At 47.3% G+C, this 20,999-nt stretch overlaps 3 protein-coding genes across 3 annotated transcripts in view; 1 reads left to right on the forward strand and 2 right to left on the reverse strand.

Annotated features, from left to right (window-relative positions):
• LOC308520819 (uncharacterized protein) overlaps nt 1–861 on the reverse strand; it is a gene marked incomplete at its 5' end in the record, with an annotated part of 34,335 nt that extends 33,474 nt beyond the window's left edge. The window contains 2 exons of the mRNA XM_081093549.1: nt 437–613; nt 702–861. Of these exons, the coding sequence (XP_080949675.1) occupies nt 437–613; nt 702–861 (337 nt within the window). The remainder of the gene's footprint in view (nt 1–436; nt 614–701) is intronic.
• An 11,475-nt stretch (nt 862–12,336) lies between these two features.
• Nucleotides 12,337–13,238, reverse strand: DPPA5 (developmental pluripotency associated 5; the record flags this gene model as incomplete). Its single annotated transcript, XM_081094802.1, has 3 exons — nt 12,337–12,386; nt 12,836–13,015; nt 13,127–13,238. 3 exons carry the CDS (start codon nt 13,236–13,238, stop codon nt 12,337–12,339), a joined length of 342 nt encoding a protein of 113 aa, XP_080950928.1.
• A 3,932-nt stretch (nt 13,239–17,170) lies between these two features.
• KHDC3L (KH domain containing 3 like, subcortical maternal complex member) lies at nt 17,171–18,851 on the forward strand (the record flags this gene model as incomplete). The annotated part of the gene is given in 7 exon segments (XM_081094510.1): nt 17,171–17,339; nt 17,506–17,685; nt 17,945–18,557; nt 18,559–18,627; nt 18,629–18,686; nt 18,688–18,780; nt 18,783–18,851. Coding segments are annotated over 7 exon segments (1,251 nt in total).
• Nucleotides 18,852–20,999: the final 2,148 nt, after the last annotated feature.

Genomic DNA, 20,999 nt, shown 5'->3' on the forward strand with positions numbered 1-20,999 from the left:
GCCCCCAGAGTTCTGATTCTATGGGTCCGGGGTGGGCCCCGGAGTTTGCATTCTTAGCACATTTCTAGGTGAGGCTGGTTCTGCTGAGTCCTAGCAACGTAAGTAAGTGACGTAAGTGACGGGGCGTGCCCACAGAAGAGGTTTGGCGGAAGACAAGCCCCCTGAGTGCTACCCTGAAGACGCCCCAGGGGCTGCCAGCCCTGGCGTGCACATATCCTAAACTTCCCACATTCGGGTCTAGCCATGGACTCGCCTACCGCATCTCGCTCTTTGCCCTCCGGAGCCAGGACCCACACCCTGGGGTTAGACTCCATGGAACTGGCCCAGGCCCTCAGGCTAGGGAACTGGAGCCAGAAAGATGCGGGGAAGTGAAGTGCACCTTTCTGGACCCCTGGGCAAGGGAAGCGCCCCCACCAGGCCCCCCGAAGCCACTCACCTCGATTTCGGCGGGCCCGAAGCTGGACAGCCATGCGCGTCATCAGGGCCGGCACATCGCGCCGGCTCAGGGGCTGTTCGGTAACGACGAGCAGGACTCTGCGTCTGGAGTCCGTATTCATCAGGATCAAAATGCCCAAGCACCTCTCGTACGCGGCCAGCCTTTGGGCCCTCGGGCCTGTGCAGGGAAGTGGGCACTGAGCTACTGGAAGGGGTAGGATGCGCCTGGCAGGACCTCCAAGGGCGTGCGGTCCGCGCTCACTCACCAAACAGCGTCGGTACCATCCACACTTCGACGTGAACGACCTCTGTGGAAGGGTCGTCTTGAAATAAGGTCAGGACTTGGTCGTGAAGAAACCTCGTGAGCCGGCACAGGCACTGGCGGCGGCGCTGGCGGCGGCGCTGGCGGCGAGCAGGCAGGGACATCCCGCAGGAGGCGCGGGGCGGCCGGGTGCGGGGCGGCCCCCTTATGGCGCCTCGCGCCCCGCCCCTGCGCGCCGCTCCTAGTGCCCACACCTGGTGCTCCCATCCCACCGGCTGGCGTCCGCCCGCGGGCTGTCGGACATCCCATTTCTTCGATCGTCCGAAAGCACAGGTCCCGCTCGGCGATGCTCTTTCGCGGCCTCTGCCATTCGGTGGCCTGAGCACATCCCAGGCCTTCCAGGCTCCAGGTTGGCGAGGTTCCGGGCACAGGTTAGCCGAGAGACGGGCGCCTTGGGTGCCAAGCGTGGGGAGTCTGTAAGTGGAGGGGGGGGGGGGTGAAGGGTGGCAGCTGAATGGAAACCGCGTGGCCTCCTAGGATTCTAGGATCCCCAAAGTCTCCACGTAGAAGGCCCTTGTCTCGGGGTCCGCATTCTCCCGCAGCCGCGGAAACCGCACCTGCCTTTCCGGGGGTAGCCTGCAACCATGTGCGGATCCTGGCCGTGGAACTCCCTGGTGACCTGCAGGCCTCAGAGGCTCCCTAGATGCTAAACAACTCGTTTGGAGGGGGAAACCTGCGATTGAATGCAAAGCTCTGTGGCTCGAAGGCCCGAGCCATCCTTCAGAGCCCAGGTGCCCCTACCCAGGCATTCCACTTTACAGACTCGAACTTCCGCGCTGAAAGTGTGAACAGAGGGAGATGCTGGACGAAGCCAGTCCCCTGGGACCGCAAGGCAGGTGGGGCTCCACCGTGGGCACCGCGTTCCCCGCCTGGCACCCCCAGGCACCCCGTTTCCCAAGAGCAGCTCCAACGTTCTGATGGCCCAGCGAGGCGCAGCCTCCCTCGCTTCTTTGACCCCAAGCGTTGGGTAACCCCTGGCAATCACTGGAACCGTCTGACCTGAGGATTCACAGCTGGATGGAGTCGGTGCGAAGAGGTTGATACATGGCCCGCCGGCCGAAAGTGAGATCCCATCCCTGGCGCTTTAGGTTGCACCTGGCGCACCACCCTTGTGGATGTGGATGAACTTTCTCATCTGCCTTTCAACCGCAGATCTGCCTTTAAAGGCTTATATGCAGTCTTTTGCGTTGTGGTGGTGCAATTGGTAGAATTCGCACATAAGTGGCGCCATTTGGGGGGGGAGGCGGAGAGTGGTTAAGTGTTGGAATTTTTTGCAGGATCTGTAATAATTTCCCCAACCTTGCCTTTTCACACCCGTTCTTCTACTCTGCTTATCACAGATTATTTGTTTTCCCTATTACATGCAAACAAAAACAAATATTGCTGGATTTCCCCCTCTGCCTTGCCAGGCAAAAGGTCCCAGACAAAGTACCTCTCCTTCAACCACTGGCAGACTTTTTCAATCCTTTTTTTGACCCTTCACCTTACCTTGTCTCTTATTTGCTACCTGCAGTAATGTTCAGGACTATCTATGACCATTACTGTTGTGGCCCAAGAGCCTGAACTACAGTTAGTGGTGAGCACTACAGCCCCTGACTTGCAACTCTGAATTTGGATATCTCCAGACACATGTCCAAGCAACCTTCACAATTCACCAGAGCTGGTGAGAACAGGGAGTGGGAACAAATTGGGGAGATAGTATATATAAGAAATGGTACTAGATCGATTCTAAAGTACTGATTTGGTCATATATATATATATATATATATATATATATATATATATTATTGATTTTAGAGAGAGAGAGAGAGAAAGACATAAGTTGGCTGCCTCCTCATGCCCCCTACTGGCGATTGAGCCCACAACCCAGGCATGTGCCCTGACTGGGAATGGAACTAGTGACCTCCAGTGACCTCTTGGTTCATAGGTCGATGCTCAACCACTAAGCCACACACACTGGTGGGGCTATGAGCTTGGCTTTTCTAAACTAAAAAGGAAATACAGCACAACCCTGGGTAACTTGTTTTGATCAACTGGTTTTATTATAACGTTGATGTAAAAAAAATTAATTCCCAGCCAGGGCCACTGTGGTGTTTGTACATTTCCCCCATGTCCGCATGGGTTTTCTCAGGTACTCCAGTTTCTTCCCACATCCCAAAGATATGCAATGTGAGGTGAATTAGCACATCAAACTATGTGTGAGGGTGCACTCTGCAATGGAGTGGCTCCCTGTCTAGGATTAGATCCTGCCTTTCACCCTGAGCTGCCAGGATAGGGTCCTGCCACGTGAGACCTGGGAATAAATGGGTTGGAAAATCGTTACCTTAATCTTTCTTAAATGTATGTATATCTACATTTACTTCAGTGTTTAATAGTAGAAATGTTTGGGTCTGTTTCTCTTTTCTTAATTTTTAATTTATATTTATTGATTTGAGAGAACAAAAGAGAGAGAGAGAGAGAAGCATAAATTTATTGTCCCACGCATTCCTGCATTCATTGGTTGCTTCCTGTAAGTATCCTGACCAGAGAGCAAACCCAAAGCCCTGGCATATCAGGAGGATGCTCTAACCAATTGAACAACCCAGCCAGGGCCAGAAATGTTTGGGTCTTTATTTAGAAGTTAGGTGATGCTTTTGTGACTAGAAATATGTCATAGGAACTTAACTCTTTTTTTCTTTTTTTTCTTTTCATTTAGCCTATGGCAAAATTGGTTTCCTTATTTTCCAAAAACTTGAGGATATTAAATTAGCACTTAATATAATCTTTTACTTGCAAAAAAAAAGAGAAAAAAGCTCAAGTATTTAAGGCCAACTGGGCATAAACTATTGATGGTATTATTTTTACACTAGAGGCCCTGTGCATGGATTTGTGCACCAGTGGAGTCCCTCAGCCTGGCCTGCGCCCTCTCGCAATCCAGGACCCCTCGGGGGATGTCGGATAGCCGGTTTCAGCCTGATCCCCAAAAGCCCAATCCAGACAGGAGAGAGCCCGATTCTCACAGGCCCAATCCAGACAGGAGGGAGCCTGATCCTGTGCATTATCTGTCCCCTGGTGGTCAGTGTGTGTCATAGCAACCGGTCATTCGGTTGTTCAGTCATTTGGTCCATTAGGCTTTTATATATATAGATGAGTATTTCATGGAAAAATTCCTCTCCACCCACCCCCACTCCCATCCCCATTCTTTTCTCCACTGGTGGATGAGGAAGGATAGAAACACCCTCTCCTCTTAATATATTTACTTTCATTCTTTGCTTTACAGTGACTGCTTTTAAGATAATGCATTTCTTTCCTAGCTGGTTTGGGTCAGTGCATAGAGTGTCAGCCTATGGGGTCCCAGGTTCAATTCCAATCAAGGGCACATACCTCGGTTTTAGGCCTGGGCCCTTAATTTTTTCACATCAACTTTATAATAAAACCACGTTGAGCAAAACAAGTTATCCAGGATTGTCTGTATTTCCTTTTAAGTTTAGAAAAGCCAAGCTCATAGCCCCGCCCCGCCCCCCCCCCCCCCTAGTGTGTGTGGCTTAATGGTTGAGCATCAACCTATGAACCAAGAGTTTACTGTCTCTAGTCTCTCTCACATTGATATTTTCTCTGTCTTTCCCTCTCTCTTCCGGCCCTGGCTGGTTTGGCTCAGTGGCTAGATCGTCAGCCTCTGGACTGAAGGGCCGGGTAGTTTGGGGTGTTTTTTGTTGGTAGTTGGTGCTGCTTCTTGCTTTGCTTTAGTCTGGAACTATAGCAGACTGTATGGCAACTGCTTCCCTTCTGCAGAGCCAAGGTTCTAAACAGCTGTTGTGTCAGGAAGCCCTTGAACTAGCCAAACCAGCAGGCTGAGACTCATGGCCATTCCCAATGTGACAATTCTTCCTACATATGAGAAAAAGCATTTGATAAATAGCAACTAAGAGAGCATGGCAGTCAAGTCTTGAGCCATTCTCTTCCAAAACAGAATTTACATGACTTACAACCTACAGTACAGATTGATGTGAGAAAGAAACATCAACCAGTAGCCTCCTATACATGCCCCAATCACCCCAGCCAGGGATCGAACCCTCAACCGAGGTATGTGCCCTGACCAGAATCAAACCTGCAACTTTTTGATGTTCAAGGACAATGTTGCAACCAACTGAACCACCGGCCAGGGCTCCAACAGACCTATGAGGCTATGTCCTCAGAGCTTGACTGTTGCCAACCACTCTTTCTACAGATCTTCCACTCCAAAGAAGGGACAAGGGATTTAACTTTGTTGATTCTGAAACAAGTCAATAAAAACCTCATTAGCAGAGGGCTGGCTTACAAACCAATGTGAGCAACATTTGTATTACTGAATACTATACTGAGTAGGAAATAAAAAGATTTTCACCAAAAAAAATTTTTTTTTAAGTTCTCAATCATATACTCACTGCCATTTAAAAGAAACAATTGATAAGTTTAGGACCTGGTAAAGAAATGGGTGTGTCCTTGACCTCTGGCTACAGTCACCTAAACCATCTTAGACTTACTTCAGAAGGAGGCTGTAGAATTCCCTCAAACTGAGTACAATTGTGAGACTTGTTCTCAAGTAAATTATAGTTATTATACTGAAACATGATAGGTAGACGAACTTAGAAGTTCTTCCCTTTCCTTTTCCTTTTAAATCCTTAATAATCTGTGAGGAATTTTAAGATGAAGTGTGTGCTAAAAAGTGCCTAAAAATTCCAAGAATAAGACCACTTTATCTCTTAAATGAGACATCCAGGAACAGGGAGAGTTAGAATCCGCATAAATAAGGTTCTTGCTCTACCTAGTGGCCAACAATGGGATTAACCTGAAACAAGAAATTTGCCAAATTTGCAAAGACATGAGCATTCTTTTTTTTAAATATATTTTATTGATTTTTTGCAGAGAGGAAGGGAGAGGGATAGAGAGCCAGAAACATCGATGAGAGAGAAACATCGATCAGCTGCCTCCTGCACACTCCCCACCGGGGATGTGCCCGCAACCAAGGTACATGCCCTTGACTGGAATCAAACCTGGGACCCTTGAGTCCGCAGGCCGACACTCTATCCACTGAGCCAAACCAGTTAGGGCGACATGAGCATTCTTAACCAAAGGTGAAGGGTTGAGGGGAGGTTTGTCCACATGCTAAGGTAAAAGAGCACTAGGTAAAACAAGCATGATCAAATGTTAGTCTTTGGCAGTGCTTGTATTTTTCAGCTCTACTCTTCAAGATGACCAAGAAGAACTGACTGACCATCTATTTTAGAATTAGTCCCAAACTAAATGTAAAGAGAGAGTTGGCTATTTACAACATAAAAGCATATTAACAGACACAATCCTTAAGAGCAAATAGGAGTGCCTGGAAAGCAAAAAACCTTCATAGCCAGAATTGACAGATAAAATACAAGATGTCCAGTTTTATCTGAATTTTAGATAAAATTTTTTGTATATGTCCCAAATACCTAAAACTTAAGGACTTTTCATTTCAACAAATGAGAGGTTGCCAGGTTGGGGCGGGGGGGGGAGGTGCAAAATGACTGAAGGTGGTCAAAAGGTACAAACTTCAAGTTATAAAATGAATAAGTGCTAGGGATATAATGGACAGCATGGTGACTATCCTATATAATAAAGAGCTAATATGCTAATTAGACCAAACAGCAGAACAACCATCTGGACGACCTTCTAGATGAAGTCGAGGCTGCGAGTGGCTATGAGGACCAGCTAGAGCTGTGAGGGCTGGCCAGGGTTGTGAGGGCCGGGCCCCTTACATGAATTTTGTGCATTGGGCCCCTAGTAGTTAATCATACTGTATTGTGTTTTAAAGTTGCTATGAAAGTAGAGTTTAAAAGTTCTCATTACAAGAAAAAAAATATAACTATGAGTGGTATTGGATGTTAACTAAACTTATTGTGATCATTTTTGCAATATACACAAATATCAAATCATTATCTTGACATTTGAAACTAATACAGTGTTGTATATCAATTATATTTCAATAAAAAGACATAAAAATTACATCATGAAATCATCAAACAGATGACAGATTTTGAAAAAGATACTTAAACACAAAAAAATCCCCAACAACACCAGAATATTGGTATATAGATCATGTACAGAATTCTTTAAAATAAACAAAAACAGTGCAGATCCCAATAGTAAAATGGATAAAGAATATGATTAGGCAATTCACAGAAAGGGAAAATAAATTACCCACAAGTGTGTGAGATGATCTTCTGAGGTTAAAAAATGAATATTAAAACAATAAGATACAGAAAAACTAAGTAAAAGGACCAACACTACCTGACTTCAAGACTTACTTTAAAGCAACAGTAATCAATACAGTGTGGTATTGGACAAATAAATCAATGGAACACAATAGTATCTGAAAGTGATAAAGAAAAAAAAGGCTATGGAATCTGCTTGAGATTTTATTCCGGGTGTGTGGAAAAACAATTTGAGTAAATTTAATGGGGAATAGTGAGTGAGAAAAAAGTTACTTCTTGCTTGCACTGGACCAAGTGGAATTCAATAAAATACTGGTTACACGTGCCTACTAGTATTCAATAAAATACTGGTTACACGTGTTCTTAGATACAAAGAAAGAATGGTTAATAAGCAGTTTGAGAAAAAGAACAGTAAGAGCAGCAACAATAAGAATAGTGAATATTGCCCTGGCTGGGTAGAGCATCGTCCAGATATACCATGGGTGTGGGTTTGATTCCTGGTCAGGATATGTACAAGAAACACAATGAATGCATCAATAAGTAGAACAACAAATTGATGCCTCTCTCTCTCTCTCTCTCTCTCTCTCTCTCTCTCTCTCTCTCTCATCAATAAATATTTTTTAAAATTTTTAAAGAATAGCTAATATTTATAGAGTGCTCAATACCTGCCTGATATTTTCTAAGCCTTTAAATATATTAACTCATTTAACCCTCTTCACTTCAGGAGATACTATAGTTATAACCCCCATTTTCAGATGGAGAAAACAAAGCACTTGTGCTAAAATCCCATGATACCTAATCTAGATTTAATAGCTGATCTAATTGCAGTTTCAACCTCTCCCAGAAATATAACCTTAATCAACCAGTTTGAAATCAACCAGGTCTAGCCAGGCAATGTCACATGGGCCTCCTCCCTTCCCCATAGAAAAAAAGCAATCTGCATGATAAAAAAAAAACACAAAAAAACTCTTCTCTATTCTTTCCCTAAATAAAAGATGTCCCTGCCCCCAAATAATCTTTCTTTTGTCATTAGGTCCCTTGTCCCACCCTTCTTTCTATGAAAATCTTCCATTTTGCACAACCCCTCAAAGCAGCCTTTTGTTTGCTAGATGGGATGTTGCCTAATTCATGAATTGCTTAATAAAGCCAACTAATATATCCAAATTTACTCAGTTAAATTTTGTTTTTTATCTTTTGTTTTTTAAACTCAGAATTGTTCCTTTCCACAAAAATCTTTTTATTTTCTGCCTTAAAAAAAAAAGTTTATTGTTGAGTATTACAGATGTCCCCTTCACCACCCTATTGTCTATGTGATCATAGGTAATGCATACATGCATGTAAGATCTTTGGTTAATCTCTTCCCGGCAACCCGCCCCCGACCCCTGCCCCAAAATTCATCCATCTGTTCCATGTTTTCATGCTTCTGGTTTTATTTTATTCATTGGTTTATTTTGTTCATTAAACTTCTTGTTCATTTATTTTGACTTTTAGATTCAATTGTTGATAGATATGTATTTATTGGCATTTTATTGTTCATATTTTTAATCTCTTCTTCCTTTTTTTAAATTTTTGTTGTTGTTGTTAATCTTCACCTGAAGACATCCTTCCATTGACTTTTAGGGAGAGTGAGAGAGGGAAAGACAGAAACATCGATGTGAGAGAAACACATCAATTGGTTGCCTCCTGAACGAGCCTGTGGGCTGAGGAGGAGTGTGCAACCAAGGTACATGCCCTCGACCAGAATCGAACCTGGGACCCTTTGGTCCACAGGCCAATGCTCTATCCACTGAGCCAGACCGGCTAGGGCAGTGGTTGGTAAACTCATTAGTCAACAGAGCCAAATATCAACAGTACAACGATTGAAATTTCTTTTGAGAGCCAATTTTTTAAACTTAAACTATATAGGTAGGTACATTGTTATTAAGTTAATTAGGGTACTCCTAAGCTGGCCTTTGCTAAAAACGTCCTCAATCTGAGGGGTCGACCTCAGCGAACATACCCCCACTTCTTCTAATACCACTTCTTCAAAATAGACTTGCCCAGGCCGGAAACCGACTTCTGCGCATGGGCCACGAAGTTTCAATCTCACTGTATGTTACTTAATAACATACAGTAACACACGTGGTATTTTGTGGAAGAGCCACACTTGAGGGGCCAAAGAGCCGCATGTGGCTCACGAGCGGTGGTTTGCCGACCACTGGGCTAGGGTGCTGCTTCCTTTTTTAAAAAAATACCCTTCGACATTTCATGTAATATTGATTTAGTGTGAACTCCTTTAGCTTTTTCTTGTCTTTTTCTTGTCTGTGAAGACCTTCAACTCTAAATGATAGCTTTACTGGGTAATCTTGGTTGTAGGCCCTTGCTATTCATCACTCTGAATATTTCTTGCCACTCCCTTCTGGCCTAAACACTTAATCTGTGGAATCTGATACAATCTTGAAAAAGAACAAACTTGGAGGTATCACACTCCCTGATTTCAAACTATAGTACAAAGCTATAGTGATCAAAACAATGTGGTATTAGAGATCTTGCTTCCCAGTATCATCATCAGTTTGGCTCAAATAAAATCTTACAGAAAACAGCCGAAACTGGTTTGGCTCAGTGGATAGAGCGTCGGCCTGCGGACTGAAGGGTCCCAGGTTCGATTCCGGTCAAGGGCATGTGCCTGGGTTGCGGGCACATCCCCAGTGGGAGATGTGCAGGAGGCAGCTGATCGATGTTTCTCTCTCATCGATGTTTCTGGCTCTCTATCTCTCTCCCTTCCTCTCTGTAAAAAATCAATAAAATATATTTAAAAAATAAATAAATAAATAAAATCTTACAGAAAACAATGTGGTAACAAACAAAAAACAGTAACAATGTGGTATTGACATAAAAACAGACACGTAGATCAAGAAACAGAATAGAAAGCCAAGAAATAAACCCCCACTTTATATGGTCAGTTAATCTAATAAGGAGGCAAGAATACATAATGGAGAAATGATGGTCTCTTCAATAAGTGGTATAGGGAAAACTGGACTAGATTTTTAGAAAACTCACTACCTGCTGAAAACCCATGGGTGGCTTCCTCTGCTCTTAGCATAGTCAGCAAGGCTCTGGGCCAACCTGCTTCCCCACCTCCCTTTTTGGCCCTGCCCCCAGGTCTCTAGGGGGCTGGGGGTCACTGCTGCCACTCTGCTCTCACCCAGGAGTGACTTCCTCCTAGATGGAACCTTCCTTGACCTTGTTTAGGTCAAATTCCCATTGCCATTTCCCAAAGAACCTCGATCTCCTCAAAAACAATGCAGTCATAAAGTCACTGCCTCTTAGATCCGATTAATGCCCCAACCAGATTGGAATCTCCTGGAGGACCAGGCCCTTCTGTCATCAGAGGTTGGTAAACTTACTCCAGCCCACACACAGCAGGAGAGACCCCTTTCCCCAGAGGTCCTTGGTCCCTGGAGTCCAGGCAGATAGTACTCTAGAGCTCAGGAGGGGAATGAGATCAGTTTGGGCTCTCCTAGGAGCATTCACACCAGCTTGGAACCTTCCCCTTCCCTTCTCCACTCAGATGAATCCTGGGGAGGGGAAGTGATTGATGGGTCTTGATTTTCTAATTAGTAACATGGTAATATTGAGAGAATTGAGTTAATGCACCAGGTGGTTTGAGTTCCACTGGCAATCAGTGTTGTCTATTGCTAGCCACTTATAAACCAAAGGATTTCACTAGATTGGGTTTCATTTTTGTTTACAGTCCTACATACAATCATTCATTGCCCACTGACTCTGAAGGGTGCACTAGCTGAGGGCAATTTGAGGGCCCACAACTGTTGGTCCACAAAGCAGACTCCATCACGAAGTACTAAAGACAGGAAGACTCTTCACCTAACAGCTCAGCAAAAAAACGTGTGCCAATGTCTCTGGGTGAGGTTGTGGGGAAAGAGGCAATCTTATATATATTGTTGCTGAGTGTGAAATTATTTCAACCCCTTTGGAAGGCAAGTTAGTAGCATCTAGCAAAATTATATATGGCCTTTCCCTTTGGACCAGCATTCTGTGAATTTAGCCTATGGTTGTCTGATAGACATGCCATCAGAAGACAGCTCATTATTAGTCTTCTCTTCCATTATTGGTCAATCTCTAGGAATAGTCAACACTTGCTAGAGTGTGCTGCCTGTTTTAAGTTCCCTACCTGTATTAAGAGCTAACCCTCACAACTTCATGTGGAGTCAGATGCTGTTATCTTCAATTTGGAGACTGAGAGGATAGAACAACTTGACTAAGGTCATAGGGCCAGAAAGTTCCCCAAGTGGGACTCATTTTGGTTTGGAACTACTAAGCTAGTCTCTACTAGGGAAAACTGTAGCCCCCATTCTGATGATCCCTCGACAAATCAGGGGTGATCCCCACCTAGAATATTGCCTTTATCTGCCTGCAATTTCACATACCCTTTGGGAACCCCTGTAAGTGTGGTAGAGAACCCCAAAGCCCCCTTCAAGAGGTCTGTTAGGTATGTGGAAAAGGAGAACCTATCTGTAAGGCTGAATTTTCTTCAAATTTCACCTAAATAACATTCTGCAGCAGACTGAAGATGAGAACCGAATGAGTTTACAAGGATATAAAACTGCTATACTAACAAGTTATTGACACTTCTGTATTTGTTTTATAGAATAGTTGCTTTTCATTGTATACATGTTATGTTCATCTATTATAGGGCTATTATTTTTTTAATCTTACCTGAGGATATTTTCCCCATATGGTTTTTTTAGAGAGTGCCAAGGGAAGGAGGGAGGGAGGAGGGGGAGAAAGAGAAAGAGAAACAGATGTGAGAGATACATGGATGGATTGGTTGCCTCCCACAGAGACAACCAGGGCCGGGAATCAACCTGCAACCCAGGTACCTGCTCTTGACTGGGAACTGAACCCAAGACTGAGTTGCAGGCCAACGCTCTAACTACTGAGCAACACAGGCCAGGGCAGAGCGATTATTTTTGAGTCAGTTCCAGACCATATCACATCTCCCCTAGATTGACCGGTTTTTGGTTGGAGATTTATCTCAAAACTTTGCTCCTAGACACCTGCTTTATATATATGTATACCCTAGCCAAGTGTGTTTTTGGACCTCTACACTTAGCTTTGGCGGGGAGAGGGGTTTCATTTAAGGCTTAAGTACAAGGTAGATATTATCTCCAACCACAGGTCGAGGAACTGTTTTAACATTTTATTTAATTAGCAACCTTGGGAAAAAGTTACATCAGGACTCATGAGGCCAATGCAAAAATCCCCAACACGCGCTGTTTTCCCTTGTTGCGCGGGGAGCAGACCCACTGCAGGTGCACAGCCTCCTGTCCACATCCTGGTCCCAGGACCGCCGGTTGCAAACGCGCTTCGCTTCAGCTAAAGGCCGAGCTCGAGGGCACTCATGGCGTCCTCGAGTCTGAGCATCCCTGGATCAGAAGGCAAAGGCGGGCGTGGTGAGGAAAGGGAGGCAACAGCCTGGCCGGTTCCGGCCTCTTCCAAGGTCCCGGCCCAACGTTCCGGGCCTGGGATCCTCAGGGACCTCGGAACGTGGAACCACTGGGCCCATTCCAACCACCTCCGAGGAACTGGGGGGCGGGGGCGGGCAGGGTTGCGATCTCAGATAACCCCACCCGGTAAGACCAACCCGGGGCCACCTCCCATCCAAGTCTCACTCCAGGGCCCCGAGGACCAGCCCACGGGCCTCCCCAAGGCGCCCAGGACCAGCCCAACACCGAGGGCCGGGCCGAATGGCGGTGAGGCGGTGCGGCGGTTGCAGGGGGCACAGGAGGCAGGGGTGCGGAGGGCTGGGAGCGGGGGTGGGGGTGAAGCTGCCCCTCCCCGCCCCCGCCCCCAGCACCCGGCGAAGGCTTCTCACCTCGCTCCTGCCTCAGGCGGTGCCTCTCGGCCATGGACTGGAGCATCCACTTGGTTCGGAGTTTGTACAAGTAATTGCCGTAAACCACGACCTCGGTGAGGTTCGAGGATTCCAGAACCTTCAGCTCGAGCATGGCTCTGCTCACTTGCTCGATGTATGGGATTCGAGATCCTCCGGGGCCTACGTGGGGGACGAAGATGGTGCGCTCCGACACCCCCCGACCCCGGGAGGCCCAGGCGCCTGCCCGCCCGCCCGGGTGGAGGCACCCCAGTCAGGACTGGGCTCCCTTACCAAACATGGCTTCCAGCAGCGCCGTCTGGACCTGCAGCACCTCCGGATCTCGCAAGTCCTCGGGGACTTTCACCCACGGGGGGATATCTTTCCGTCTCGGCATCGTCCCCATCTCGAATGCCTCGAAAGGAAACGCGCGCTCAGAGTTACGTTAGGCCTGAGAGTAACCCGCGCCGCCGCCGCCGCGCCAAAGTTGAACTCTCGGGCAGGCCCCGCCCCCAGCCAGGGCCCGCCTCCAGCCAGGCCCCGCCCCGATACAGGCCCCGCCCCGGAAGAGCCCACCTGGAGGCCCAATCCGGGGCTCACATCGCCCTGCTCGCCCCGCCTCCTGCCTGCACTCGGATCTAGCAGGTGACCTCCTGCACCTTCCCGGGCGCAGGTGGGCCCAGCTGTCCCCAAGGTCACAAGGTTACAAGGGTTTCCACCTGATTGACTCTTCCGCACCAGAAACCCTGGGCCTTGGAAGTTCGCGGGGCAAAGGCGCTACTCGTGCCCCAGGAACGAGTGGTTGGGCCTGAACCCCAGAAAGTGGAAATCCAGGTTTAACGGTGCGAGAACCACCCGGGAGCTGCCAATCGAGTTTCAGCCTTTCTTTCGGCCTTCCACGTTCCAAAGGAGGGTCCGTTTCCTTCTCTGAGGGTTGGATCCTGGGTCTTCACATCGCAAGTGTGAATTCTGGGACCTCAGGAGTCATTCCTGTCACTTAACAAAGAGGAAACGAGATTTTATTTTATTTTTTTTTAAATATAGTTTATTGATTTTTTACAGAGAGGAAGGGAGAGAGATAGAGAGTCAGAAACATCGATGAGAGAGAAACATCGATCAGCTGCCTCCTGCACATCTCCTACTGGAGATGTGCCCGCAACCCAGGTACATGCCCTTGACCGGAATCGAACCTGGGACCTTTCAGTCCGCAAGCCGACGCTCTATCCACCGAGCCAAACCGGTTTTGGCAAGATTTTAAAAATTCATTATCGTAAAGGGACTCTAAAGTGCTCCCATTGTTCCAGTTCCTGGAAGCCCCTGGGCCTGGAAATTTTGAATCTGCTATTTCGAAGCTCATCTGGCTCTGCCTGGCCACTAGAACCGAACCGTATGGTCCAGATCTCTGGCTCTAAATAAACTGCTTTATTTATTTTTTTAAATATATTGCTTGAAGCGATGTACTGGGTTCACCCAATGAGGGTATGATTTCAATGTTTTAGAGCTTCACAGATGGAGAGGAAGCTGGGTCTTCCCAAGGCCACCTTCTGGGAACTTCTATCTAATAATCCCTCAGCTGGCTATTATGACCATGGCTTATTTGAAAAGTCATCTTTTCTTTCCTGAAAATTATAAAAACCAAACCTTTAGTTCTTTCTTAGGCTTCCAAGTTTCACTTTCAAACCTTATTATCCCATTCATAAGCATAGAAAGTTGGATTTTTGTGTTTTTAACCCTCACCTGAGGACATGCTTAGAGGAAAAGAGAGAAAGAAACATTGATGTGCATCAATTGGTTGCCTTCCATACAACCAGGGATGGAACCCCGCAACCCATGTATGTGCCTTGGCAACCTTTCCATGCACAGGATGACCTTGAACCAACTGAGCCACTCTGACCAGGCAGAAAGTTTTGTTTTTTAATATATTTGTATTTTCAGAGAGGAAGGGAGAGGGAGAGAGAGATAGAAACATCAATGATGAGAGAGAATCATCAATGGACTGTCTCCTGCATGCCCCACACTGGGGATTGAGCCCACAACCTGGGCATGTGCCCTTGACTGGAATTGAACCTGAGACCTTTCAGTCTGAAGGCCAATGCTCTAGCCACTGAACCAGGCAGAAAGTTTTAACAATTACATTTAATGGTCTCTAAATATCACAGGTTCCACTGACAAGTTTAATTAACTAAATATTCTCATACATGGTAAAGAGCATTGCAAGGTACTTTAAGCCTCAAATAACTTCCCAATTACCAAATAATTCCTATAAATCAAATAAATACAATTTATTAATATGTTGAACCTGAATTTCTCTTCAGAAATCCAATACTGCATATAAACTAATATTTCATCTTAACCCACATATATAAATCAATTACTTATATATTTCAAATTGGAATTACAAAACTATTTCTCTAATATGTTGTTATGTAAAATATTACAGGAAAATAAAATACCATGTATATGGATTCCTTCTTTTTTAGCCACTTTGAAGAATACAGTACAATAAACTGCTTATACTAAAATGTGTACTATTTGACCAATTTTGACATATAGATACATCCAGTGGAACCTTCACTATAATCAAGCTAATGCATATTTCCATCATCCCCAAGTTTCCTAGTGTCTCTTTCTAATCCCTTCCTCCTTCCATCCCCTTTCCCAGGCAATCACTTCCTGCTTTCTATAACTATAGATTAGTTTTCATAGTCTAGGATTTCATTTAAATACAGATTCTTTTTTAACATAATTACTAATACTATGGTTTTAATTCTCTTAAATATTTCTATACCCAATTCTGAAACTTCAAGGAAGTAAAAGATCTACACACACACACACACACACACACACACACAAATGACAGCAATATGCATAGAACTGCAGTATTCCTATGTCAACTAAGGGGAAATATTATCATCCTATATCATTTTGGTAGAAGAAACAGATTTCAGACCAGAGATTGTCATGGAGATGCTTCCTGGATTTGATCCTTCAAATCCGATGGGACCTCAGATTTCAATTTATAGTTGCTGTGTTAATGACTCCATAGCTCCAGGGGAGGCAGTCATGGAGCCCAGATCCTTGGGTTTCAGTTATACATTCATCTAATTCTTATGCCTATCCACAGGAGTTTATAAGTCCATCCTGTGATCTTTGTTTTGTTTTATAGTCATGTTTCTTTTATTTATTTTTTTAAAATTTTTTTATTGATTTCATAGAGGGAGAGATTGAAACATCAATGATGAAAATCATTCATCGGCTGCCTCCTGCACCAACCCCCCAGGGACCAAGCCCCCCCAGGCATGTGCCTTTGACCAAAATTGAACCAGAGACCTTTCAGTCCCCAGGCTGACACTCTCTCCATTGAGCCAAACCAGCCAGGGCAATCCTGTGACCTTTTGAATTGATGTTGCCTTTCTTTGGCTCCTAATGCATATTCTGCTTAGGTCTCAAGACTGTGGACCATGTCAAATACCTACAAACTTCTCATGCACTTCTTTGGCCATCAGATCTCCATGGAGGATTCAAGGATGAGCCTGTATTCTGAGGGTCTCAGCCCACTGGGCCTGGGCATGATACCCAACTACTGATGTGAGAGCTAAATAACTTCATCTTCCTGAGTAGCAGGTAATAAGTAATGTTTTAAGCTGGGCAAAAAAATCGAGAAATGGAAATGTAATTGTGTTAGAGAATTAAGACATCAAAAATTTCAAGGGACTCCCCTCTAACGGCCAAACCACACGGACCACCTGCTGTTGGCTGTGTTCAGCTGTCTCTGGCAGGTTAAGGAAGAAACTGGAAATGGGCTGGCTCTGGGTAGGAAACTCATTGGTCAGGGGTTCAGGAGGAAGTGGGAGACTTTAGCCCTTGAATACTATTTTACCCTTTGAATTTTTGCTCTTTTTTTTTTTTTTGGTGTGTGTGTATTTAATTAGTTTTCCATTAGAAAGTTATCCCAACTCCTCAGGAATGCTAAAATGGCCCCATTAGAACAGTCTGAAAAGCACCCGGGTCCCTGAAAATATCGGTTTGCTTCTCTGCGGGTATTGTCCTGCTGTTGGATCTTCCCTGGACGCTAGAGCTCCGCCTCTCCCTCCCCGAGTGCGGGGAGCGGGGAAGGAGGGAGGGGCGGGCCCCGCGGGAACCCACGGCCAATAGAGCGCACCTGTGCCGTCTCGGATCGACGCCGGCTGCGGACGGCTCGGCCTGGAATCCGATGAGCAGGGCGCGTTGGGGAGGAGCTTGCCACGGCCCTTATAAGAAGGCCCGGGCCCACGAGCCGCTGCCGTAGCCAGGCCCGCTGGCATCTGCCCCGGCTCTGTCTGCGTGTCCCGCCGCAGCATGGCCACCACCAAGCGCTTTCCCACGCTCGTGCAGCTGGAGCAGCGGGGCGGGGCGCCGTTCCAGGTGCAGGGCGACAGCGCCAAGCAGCCCTACTGGTTCCACACGGAGTATCTCAAGAGCCCGAAGACGGTTCACCTCGAGGCGTGGCTGGTGGAAGCGATCTTCGGTGAGTGGCCGGAGAGGGGAAGCCAGTGCGGCCTCCTTTCCCCAGCTCCCATCACCCAGCCTCACCGCACCTGGGGGCGAGCCTCCTCTGTGGCCCTGGCAGTTCTCTCCCAACCGACACCTCCCCTTCCTGCGCGCCCCTCACGGCCTTTCTCCCTCCTGTGCAGGCCCCGGCGGAGAGCACATTCCGCACGTCGAGTGTGTGTCGCAGACCCTGCTTCGCATTAACCAGTGGGATCCCGACGGCGAGGCCGAGATCCTGATCTTTGGCCGGCCTTCTTACCAAAAGGATGTGTCCAAGATGATCATGAACTTGGCTCACTACCACCGCCAACTCCGGGCACAAGGTAGGGGCGGGAATGGTAAGGGGAAGCCTGGGCAGACCTCGGCTCACTTGGGAGGGATCCTGATGTGTCCGGGTGTGGCCGGGCAGCGGTCTCGTCCTTAGTCCTCCGGGAATGGGCTTTCTCTTTGCAAGGCATCTAGAAGCCCAAATGGACCCCGTGCTCTCAGATTCCCGTCCCACCCTGCAGCCCTCACGGGTGACTCCTGTGGGGGGCGAGTATGGGGACACAGGTGCGGCCTCTTCACCTGCTTTTCTTCCAGGTTCGCTGAAGAACGCTGCCCAGCAGGCCGAGCTGCCGAGCTTCTCCGCTGCAGTCCGGGTGGCTATGCTCCAGGCCTCCCCCGACAAAGTCCGAGTGGTCAAGAGCCAGAGATCCCCCGACAAAGTTCGGGAGGCCGCGACCCAGCGGTCCCCCGACGCTGTTCAAGAGAAGGCGACCCAGCGGTCCCCCGACGCTGTTCAAGAGAAGGCGACCCAGCGGTCCCCTGACGCTGTCCGGGAGAAGGGGACCCAGCGGTCCCCCGACGCTGTCCGGGAGAAGGCGACCCAGCGGTCCCCTGATGCTGTTCAAGAAAAGGGGACCCAGCGGTCCCCCGACGCTGTTCAAGAAAAGGGGACCCAGCGGTCCCCCGACGCTGTCCAGGAGAAGGGGACCCAGCGGTCCCCCGACGCTGTCCAGGAGAAGGCGACCCAGCGGTCCCCCGACGCTGTCCAGGAGAAGGCGACCCAGCGGTCCCCCGACGCTGTCCGGGAGAAGGCGACCCAGCGGTCCCCCGACGCTGTCCGGGAGAAGGCGACCCAGCGGTCCCCCGACGCTGTCCGGGAGAAGGGGACCCAGCGGTCCCCCGACGCTGTTCAAGAGAAGGGGACCCAGCGGTCCCCCAACGCTGTCTGGGAGGTGGCGACCCAGCTGTTCCCCAACACAGTCTAGGAGGCGGCGACCCAGAGCTCCTCCAACACTACCCAGAGCCCGGTTCCCAGGTTATGAAGGCATTTCGGGGCCCCGGAGCGCGAGCCAGGCAAGGTTCAAGTGAAAACCCCTCTCTGGAGCCCTATTCTAGGTCCAGCTTCTGCAGCAGAAGCTGGGGAAAGGAAAGGGGGTGGTGTGGGTTGTTCTTGGTTTCCCCTCCCCACCCCCATGTTAAATGTTTGCAAGCACAAATCTAAAATTGTAACAAAAGAATCGAATTTCCTTAATAAAGAATTGAATTACCTACCGTCTGTTGTTTGGCAGGTAGAAGGGGAAGCAATATCAGCTCTAGGCTGCTTTCTGTCTACAAGCAGGTGAGACCTGTTGGATTTCTAGCGGCCAGAGGTCGCAGGCAGGTGCTTCCCTCATGCTCCTTGACCGCACACACCAGCGGCCCCTCTGGCCCAAGGAGTCTGCCTTCACTGGGAAACCTCTCCAAACCTGGAGTGGGGCACCCCTTTCACGGTTACAATTGATGTTTGAAATACAATGTAAGTTTCAGGTATGTAACATGTTAATTTGATACATTATGAATGCCATTGTAGCGATAATTAGCAACTTTGTCAGATTTGGCTTCTGGCTCCAGGCAGCTCCAACACCAGGTGCCTGCTAGAAGGAAGCGAACTGTTAACAGCTGGGCACTGGGGTTAAAAGACAAGAGCAAGCACCAATCTTAGTGTTAGGAAAACTTTCATTTGTGCTCAGGGGCCTGATCATCCTCCCATGCACCGAGGTCAGTTCCACTGGATTCTTTCAGTACACAAGCCTGGGTTTGGGGCTCTATCTCCAGGAGGGGGCATACAGGAAGCAGCCAATTGCTATTTCTCTCAGATGTTTTCCTCCTTCACCCTTCCTCTCTAAAATAAACATTTTAAAAATTAAGACACAAAAAAACTTCAAGTCCTAGCCAGTTTCGCTGAGTGGATAGAGCTTAGGCCTGCGGACTGAAGGGTCCGGGGTTCAATTCTGGTCAAGAGCACCAACCTCGCCGAAACCGGTTTGGCTCAGTGGATTGAGCGTCGGCCTGCGGAGTGAAAGGTCCCAGGTTCGATTCCGGTCTGGGGCATGTACCTGGGTTGCGGGCGTATCCCCACTAGGGGATGTGCAAGAGGCATCTGATCAATGTTTCTCTCTCATTGATGTTTCTAACTCTCTATCTCTCTCCCTTCCTCTCTGTAAAAAATCAATAAAAAATATACATATATAAAAAAAAAAGAGCACCAACCTCAGATTCCTGGCCCTGGTCAGGGTGCATGAGGGAGGCAACCAATTGATATGTCTCTCACATCGATGTTTCTCTTCCTCTCCCCTTCCTTCCACAGTCTAAAAACAAAAGTCAATGGAAAAATATCCTCAGTTGAGGATTTGAAATTTTAAGAGAACTTCCCTTTAAAGATCAGGGCAGTGGTATGTCTGTAATAGGCCCTTTGGTTACCAATAGGTGATCACTGTGGACGAAAGGGGCCATCTGCTAACCTGACAAGCTCAGGGAAGGCCTGCATGGCTGTCTTGAAAACTCAGAGACCTAAAGTAACCACAAAGAATAGTCTGAAATTAAACTAAAATCAGTTGTGGTGGGTAGTTAATGTCCTAGGCCAGTATCCTCACTGACAAGGCCAACCTTTACCTTCACTGAGCCTGTCTTTTTGCATCTATGATAACATACTAGTATCCTTGGAATGTCTGGGTAACTTGTAACTTCCCTTTTTCCAGACCCCTTGGGGCACAACCTAATGTGATTTTAGAGAAGGGGAAGGGAGAGAGAAAACAAAACAGACTGGGTGGCTTAAGCAACATTTATTGTTCTCAAAGTTCTAGAGCAGTGGTTCTCAACCTTCCTAATGCCCGAGACCCTTTAATACAGTTCCTTATGTTGTGGTGACCCCCTAATTTCATTGCTACAAATTGAACATAATTAAAGCATAGCGATTAATCACAAAAATATGTAATTATATGTGTTTTCCGATGGTCTTAGGCGACCCGTGAAAGGGTCGTTCGACCCCCAAAGGGGTCACGCCCCACAGGTCCAGAACCGCTGTTCTAAAGGCTAGAAGTCCAAGATCAAGGTATTCCCAGGTTTGGTTTCTTCTGAAGACTCTCTTAGCTTGCAGATGGCTGCCCTCTTGCTATGTATGTCTTCACATGGGCTTTCCTCTGTGCTCAACCTATCTTGTGTGCATATTCTTCTTCTTATAAAGACACCAGTTATACTGGGAAAAGGCCCCCCCATATACCCTTATTTTACCTTTATTAACTCTTTATAGGGCCTACCTCCAAATACACTCATATTTGGAAGTAATGGGGGGTAAGAAGTGCAGAATCATTTAATAAATTTTTATTAATCT

This window comes from Myotis nattereri (assembly GCF_964212035.1).
Source record: "Myotis nattereri genome assembly, chromosome: 6".
Lineage (NCBI taxonomy): Eukaryota > Metazoa > Chordata > Mammalia > Chiroptera > Vespertilionidae > Myotis > Myotis nattereri.